At 42.5% G+C, this 7,509-nt stretch overlaps 1 protein-coding gene across 1 annotated transcript in view; it reads right to left on the bottom strand.

The window, feature by feature from the left end:
• ISCA1 (iron-sulfur cluster assembly 1) overlaps positions 1 to 7,509 on the bottom strand; it is a 28,480-nt gene that overhangs the window by 5,968 nt on the left and 15,003 nt on the right. The window contains exons 3-4 of the mRNA XM_019517369.1: positions 5,716 to 5,821; positions 200 to 1,808 (exon numbers count right to left, since the gene is read on the bottom strand). Coding sequence (XP_019372914.1) covers positions 1,660 to 1,808; positions 5,716 to 5,821 — 255 coding nt within the window. The 3' untranslated portion in view covers positions 200 to 1,659. The remainder of the gene's footprint in view (positions 1 to 199; positions 1,809 to 5,715; positions 5,822 to 7,509) is intronic.

The raw sequence follows: 7,509 nt of genomic DNA, 5'->3' as shown, positions 1-7,509 counted from the left end.
ATTCTCTTAGCTGTCCTCTGCAGTTTTCATGCTCAGATGCAAGTTAGCAGCTTTCCAGACTTATTTCACTACTGGATTGTCAGTTTTCAAGCCTAATTTCCCTGTTTATATTCATCTCCCACTACTGCCCACTCATATGCCAGCACCCTCCCTTCTTAGAACCCAACAGCCAGGTCTTTCTTGGAAACAACCTTGTCACCTCATTTTGTCAGACTTCTAGATGAATCAGTCAAGCAGTGATGACTTTATTGCCTCTCATGGTATCTCCTTCAAGTTGCATGAATGAATAGCTTTGGAGCAAGCTTCACTGGACAGCAGGAGGAATGGGAGAAACAAAAGACTGAAAGCCATACTTGATATTTACTAATGCCCAACTAGCAAGGGAAGAGGTGCTGCATAATGTTAACAGATGGGAAGACTGGTTTGTATACAGAAGAGTCCCAATTAGCAGAAAGGAGATTAAAGTATCTTTTTATTAAAAATGGCATCCTCCAAGCAATGACATTTTCATTAAATGAAAGCCAGTGCAAATCTCATCATTTTTTATTCAAGACGTGATTGTTTTTGAAAGTGAAATTTTCCTTTCATAAAGTTACTCTCATCCAGAACAGTCTGTAGAAACAAATTATCGTCAATGTGGTAAGGAAAACCTAACACTTTCACAAGTTACTGATGAGGTCCAGCTGTCACAAAGTTGGTCAGAAGCATGACTGCAAAGCTAAAATGACAGAATGCTTTCCTCCAATTAATAAATAACTTCCTTGTGGAGTGACCAAATAACATACAGGGGATACATACATACTGTGTAAAGGGAGGACTCTAGGTGTGACAGAAACTTTAGAAATGTTGCTCCCTGGGTCAGAATGGGATGAAGACAAACAGATAGGATGTGGGAAAAGGGTGGCCTGTGCGTATTTTGCCATAATACTTTAGTGGTTGAAGGTTTGTTGTTTCTGCACACTATTTATTTTAACTGCAGAGAGACTGTGTCTGCTGTGGGGAAAAGCAAAACATACATAAGAGGCAAGACATTCCAAAATGAAAAGATGAGGATCATTTTAAAAATATGGATTAGTTTGTTAGTTCATGAACCAGCAATGTATGACCATTTTAGCATCAGAAGTCAGTATTTGCTACCTTCAGAGCAATTTTCCTGGAGAATAACTATAATGCTGATATTCAAGTTTATCAAGGGATGAAGATACTGGAAACCTCTCAAGAACAGACTTAAGTGTTCTGCTAGACAAGCATAAGTAAGCTCTGAAACCTACTTGCATTAATAGTATTAGTTTCCCTCATCAAAGCAGAACACTTGGGCAGTATTTTTACTGACTGCTTTTTCTTTGAGAGTGGGAATAAAGGAAACAAAAATTAAAAGATGGAACCAAGAGTGAAACTTGATTTCCCTCAATACATGAGAACATAGTTCTACTGCACAATTTAGTGTCCTTACCTTCTGGGGACCAATTCACTGCATAAATATACTAGTGCTAGGATTTAACACACAGGTTAAATTTTAAAATCGCTTTATTTTCCTTAAAGGCAGCCATACTTCACAAAGCCTAAGAACCTGAAAGAAATGCAAATGCTTCAGAAAAATAACAAAGCTGAGTAAGTGTTCCACATGGTGTTGAAAACAAAGGAAGAAGTCCTGAGATTTCAGATGTTAAAGCTTTCTCCACAGCCACATGTTCCTTTGATGTTTGGGTTATTGAAGACAAATTCACTGGACAGTTTGTGTTCTATATAGTCCATCTCTGTGCCTAGAAGTGTAAGCTGTGCTTTCTTTTCAATAAACACTCTAACTCCTTCAGGGAAACAAAAAAGACAAAACGATTACTGTTGTATGATCCCGTAATAGGTCTTACTCACTTTCTAATTTTACAACACAATCTAGCGATGCATGTGATGTAGAGGCTAAATGCAAAGTTTGTCAGTGTGGTCTGTTGCTGCTTCAAGATAGACAAGTAAATACCTGATACCACGCAATAAATCGTATACCGTAATAAAGTAATCTTTGATATCCTCTCTTGCATTATGTTCAATATCCCATTTCTGCCTGGACTGCTAATGTTGCTAATTCTGTGTTACAGGCAGTCCTTGACTTAAGACGTTTCAAGTTACAACAAATGGCACTTATGAAGTTTATAAACTGACATCCTGTTTCGACTTTACACTGCTCGATCTGACACAATGCCACACCAGCGAACAAGTTCGCTGCATCGCCCATCTCCCTGGGGAACATCTGTCCAAACTTCCTTGGACACTTTCTTTTCTCCAGAAAAACCTGCAGCCAAGACTCCTGAGAAGACTCCAGCCAAGAGCCCTTCAAAGAGTCCAGCAAAGTCATCTCAAAGAAGTTCTTCCAAATCAGTATGATTGTTATTTACAATATAAATACATTAATGTAGCTATATTACCCATCTATAATTGATCGAGTACAAAATTCTGGGGTATTTTTGGTAAAAATAGGGTATCGGGCCTTGGTTTCAGGAACCAAATCTGCCATTCATAGCATTGTTTCCTATGGAAAAAAATCCGTTCCGAGTTGCAATGTTTCAACTTAAGATGAGGTTTTCAGCAACCAATTGTGTTGTAAGTCCGAGGACTGCCTGTATTTTCAAGTAGCTGTCTTTTTAAAAAGAAACCAACTTGCCTCAAACATATCTGACTGGAATCTCATTTTCCCTGTCAAAAAAAAAATCAAAAAAATAAAAATAAAAATCACAAAATCTTTGTTGAATGACTAGTAATATTCAGTCCTGTAAATGTTCATTACTAATAATTCATTCTAATTAGTAATATTCAGTCAAGTTTAAGCATTTCAAATATACCATAAACTAAGAGGATTATGAACTAGTGCTTCTTGAGATTCAAGAACTGAAAGTCATCCCTTTTCCAACAGCATACAGAACTTTCACAGACTTGGGTGGCTGCAAGATATTGTACTTTAGACCTCCAAGTTTACTTTAAAAATGGTCATTTTAGTAAACAAATTTAGATTTTGTAAAGATACAAAAATAAAATATTAAAAATTCAGTGGTTTAGGGAAAAAGGAGTTTTTAGAAGGTTGTTTTATATCAAGTGTCTGGCAGATATTACATTTGACATGTTGCAAAATGCCCCTCTCTCCCAATTTGCAGCACCATAATGGCAAACCAGCCAAAAGGTGTTCCATATATAATTTTGTCAGACATCTTTGGGACTAGTCTGTATAGTGCCATAAACTGAATATGCACTATGTCCCACCCAGGGATGTCACAGTCCTGATACTTATAATGGGGTGCTGGGCACATGGGTTGCAAGGGAGCCTCCAGTTGGAAGCCTTGCAACTTGCGTGTCCATCACTTTAAGGTGACCCTGCACATTGCTGACTTGTCCCATAGCCTTTGTGGGAGCTGCAGGCTAAGGCGGTCAACACATTGGGTCATGGTGAACCACAGGGTTCACTGTGAGCCAGCATTTTAAAGACCCTTTTCCTGCAGCTTCCATGATTTTGAAAAGCTTTGCCTTATGGTTCTCACCAGAGCCACACAGAGCTACAGGACAAGGCAGCCAACATGCTGGTCTGGTCTATGCAAGACTGGGCATGCAAAGTTAAACTCTGCAAGGGGGAGCCCCTTAGCTGCCTTCAACGAGAACCCTGCAAACTATATTTGGCTTGCAAGGCCCCTATTAAAAATAATGGTGCAATTGGGATCGGTCCCCGACCTCAAAAAGTCATGCATCCTACCATGCATGTGCAGCATAGAAGGGCAGACAATTGTTAGGATTGGGGATCAGATCCCTTCACACCATTATTTTAATGTTTCCCAGTGCCCTTAGTAATATACTGTGTTTAACTTCATTTGAAACTGATAAAAGCTAGGAATACAGGAAACCCAAGGGAATAGCAGCCTACAAGTTTAGCTAAAAGTGGCTAGTGTTGGCAGGGAGGGCTACATCTAATAATGGATGTTGTCATCTGGCCGTTGGAGTGGAATACAGAACTCTGTGCTTGGCACTTAGTACCCCAAAGTAGAATTGGAGCAGGCGCTCCTGAAATTAGCATATTCAACTGCCTAGAGTTTGCCAAGAGGAAATAATGAACACAGATTTCTGAAATCCTGCCCCTTTCTGGAACTTTGCAGTACTGAGACAAGCAGCACTACAGAAGTACCACTGCTCACTTGGGATCCATAGCCAGGAATGCCTCTTCACTTAGGTGCCTACAATTCCCTTTTTTCAAACCAGCCAGAAGAGCTCTTTTCTTAAAAAAAGAAAAACCAAAAAAAACCAAACCAGTGTGGGGATGAAGATGTGCCATTGGGCCAAACTTTATTACATGTTTGCCTCGTGGTTAGGGCACTCATCTAGAATCAAAAGACCTGAGTTCAATGACGTCTTCAGCCTGACGTAAGGCAGATCCACATCTCACCACTCTCAGGAGAAAGCCCCAGCTACTAAACTACAGCATCACTCTCCCACCCCTCTTGCTCTTTCTCAAGCTAAATTCTTTTTCTGCACTGGCATGGCTTCGTCAGGACAGGGGGAGTTCTTTCACTTGTCTGGTACTCAGAGCCCTTTCCTGGGAGAAGGGGGCTATGGGCATGTGACCTGGTGGGCAATCCTAGAAGACCTTTATAATTCCTATTAAATGAAAAGTAATTTAAGAGCAGAAGAGCAAGTCCTGTGCTCTTGCCATGCAGCAATTCATTAATCTGTTCAGGCTTCTGCATGTGAAATACGGTTTTCTGCTTGAATGCTGAGGGTTTCCATCCAATCAGAACAGATCCTACTAGCAGCAGTCCTCTTGGAAAGTGTACCTGGCAAGTAGCCCTCACTAAAGCTCAACTTGTGCAACCTTACATAAAACTGTAAGATAAGCACCATTATTACTGCTGCTGACACCGATTCCTCAAGTGGAAGATTTAAAAAGGGGGACACCCAGCTACAAGTGACAGAGATGGCCCAATTTGGTTGGTACAAGTTTCGCATGCTTTAGGAAGGCCTATCAGATAAACGACTTGAGCTCAAAGTACCTGAGTTCAGGTACACCTTGCTCATGGATCCCAAATGAACCTAGGCATGACCTAGATGTCAATTTGTTCTGTCGTGTCAACATCAGGGTAGTTTACTTATGTGCAGAAATACGGGGAATTTTAAAGCCAAGAGCATAAATTCCAGTGAGGATTAAGATACTGCTAAACAGGGGGTCTCCTTCTGAAATGCAATTCAGCCATAAGGACTAAAACAGAATTCAAGTCCCTAAGAGTCAAAGTCCTTTATTAGATGTATCCTGAAACGTTGGGCTGGCAGAACCTTCATCTGGCTGCTGTAGTCACAACCTCTACCAGGAACTCTTATGACACCTCTGTTTTAACTTGAAGTGTAAGTCAGATAAGCCAACTACCCTAGAGAGTTCCAAGGGACAGTACAGCCTGGATGCGCAATAAGAAAGATGCAGAAAGAGAGATGCATTTTGCACTTATTGTACCAGCAGCCTTGAACTTAACCCTGCAAGTTTTTGCTAACTGTGGGCAGTTATTTTTATACTTTCTTAATGGAATCAAATGCAGCAATTTCTAAGGAACCCCAGGATTTCTCCCTTTGTAACTTGAGGGAGCTAATAAAGTCTAGACTGCATGCCTGGTACTATACTATAACAGTTTAGAAATTCTGTAAAAAAGTTACATTGCCTCAATTTTTCCCTCTATTGCTTCAAATAAAACTCACCATCTTGAATTACTTCTTCATCAGAATCTCCTTTCGATTTTGTATATTCTAATGTGTAAGAAAGTCCATTGCACCCTCTTGTACGAACTCCAACTTTAACACCAACCTGAAACAACATCAGAAGATTGGAAAATAGATGCATATGAATTCAGTGCAAGTTTTCCCCCCCTTAGAAGGTAAAGCTCAACACAAGTGGAATCAGTTTTATGAATGAAGGGCTTAATTTCTTTCAACGCCACCATCCCTCCCCCACAAGACTGACTAGAGAAGCAAGAATTAGGATGTGAAGTAACTAAATGCAAAATACTCTACTGAAGCCCAACAGTTAGGCTGGGTCAGCAATGACAAAATTCAGACCCAGTCTACACTAGTGACAGCAATAATGGCAACAAATGTGGACAGAATTAAGGACAATAAGAAGTCCTTCTTTAAATCCACAGGGGGGTAAAAAGGAGATTCCAGGTAATGTGGGGCCCCTGCAGGACACATTAGGAAATTTGGTCATCACACCAGACAACAAAGCCAACACATTTAACGATTTCTTTGCCTCCATCTGCCTAAGCAGGGACCGGAACAGCCACCCCCCACTGGGCCCCCCTCAAGCCCCAGGGGAGGCACACCTGGGCCATTGGTTAGTGAGGAACTGGTTAGGGAGCTTCTGGAGAGACTGGACGTATTCAAGTCAGCTGGTCCGGACGATCTCCACCCTAGAGTACTAAAGGAATTGGCTGAGGTCATTGCGGGACCCCTGGCATGGCTTTATGAGCACTCGTGGTGCTCTGGTGTGGTGCCAGAGGACTGGAAGAGGGCCAAGGTGGTTCCCATCTTCAAAAAGGGGAAGAAGGAGGACCTGGGAAACTATAAGCCAGTTAGTCTTACTTTGATCCTAGGCAAGCTGTTCAAGAAAATTATGCTGGCACACATCCATGAGGGGCCAGCAGGGGATTTCATGCTTAGGGGCAACCAACATGGGTTCATCAGTGGCAGGTCCTGTCAGACCAACCTGGTGGCCTTCTTTGATCAGATCACCAAATCGTAAGATGCAGGGGTAGCAGTGGACATAGTCTTTCTGGACTTTCGGAAGGCCTTCGACACTGTCTCTCACCCTGTTCTCATTAAGAAACTGGGGGGCTGTGGTGTCGACACCCACACAGTCAATTGGGTTGCCAACTGGCTGGAGGGCTGCACCCAGAGAGTGGTAGTGGATGGGTCATTTTCAGCCTGGAGGGATGTGGGCAGTGGGGTTCTGCAGGGCTCCGTCCTCGGGCCCGCACTGTTCAACATCTTCATCAGCAACTTGGATGAAGAGGTAAAAAGCACCCTGTTCAAATTTGCTGATGACACTAAGATGTGGGGGGAAGTGGGCACTCTAGAAGGGAGGAATAGGCTGTGATCAGACCTAGACAGTTTACAGGGGTGGGCGGATGAGAACAGGATGGGTTTCAACACTGACAAGTGCAAGGTACTGCACCTGGGGAGGAAGAACCAGCAGCATACCTAAAGGCTGGGGAACTCCCTTCTCATCAGTGCAGAGGCAGAAAAGGATCTTGGAGTCACTATTGATGCCAAAATGAACATGGGTCAACAGTGTGGGGATGCAGTCAGGAAGGCCAACCATACCTTGTCATGCATCCACAGATGCATCTCAAGAAGGTCCAAGGAGGTGATCCTCCCCCTCTATGTGACACTGGTCAGGCCGCAGTTGGAGTACTGCATCCAGTTCTGGGTGCCACACTTCAGAAGGAATGTGAACAACATGGAGAGGGTCCAGAGGATGGCCACTCGCATGATCAG

The sequence above is a fragment of the Gavialis gangeticus genome, unplaced genomic scaffold (genome assembly GCF_001723915.1).
Source record: "Gavialis gangeticus isolate Ggan-Ray unplaced genomic scaffold, GavGan_comp1, whole genome shotgun sequence".
NCBI lineage: Eukaryota > Metazoa > Chordata > Crocodylia > Gavialidae > Gavialis > Gavialis gangeticus.
This window is presented reverse-complemented; position numbering and strand designations above follow the sequence as displayed.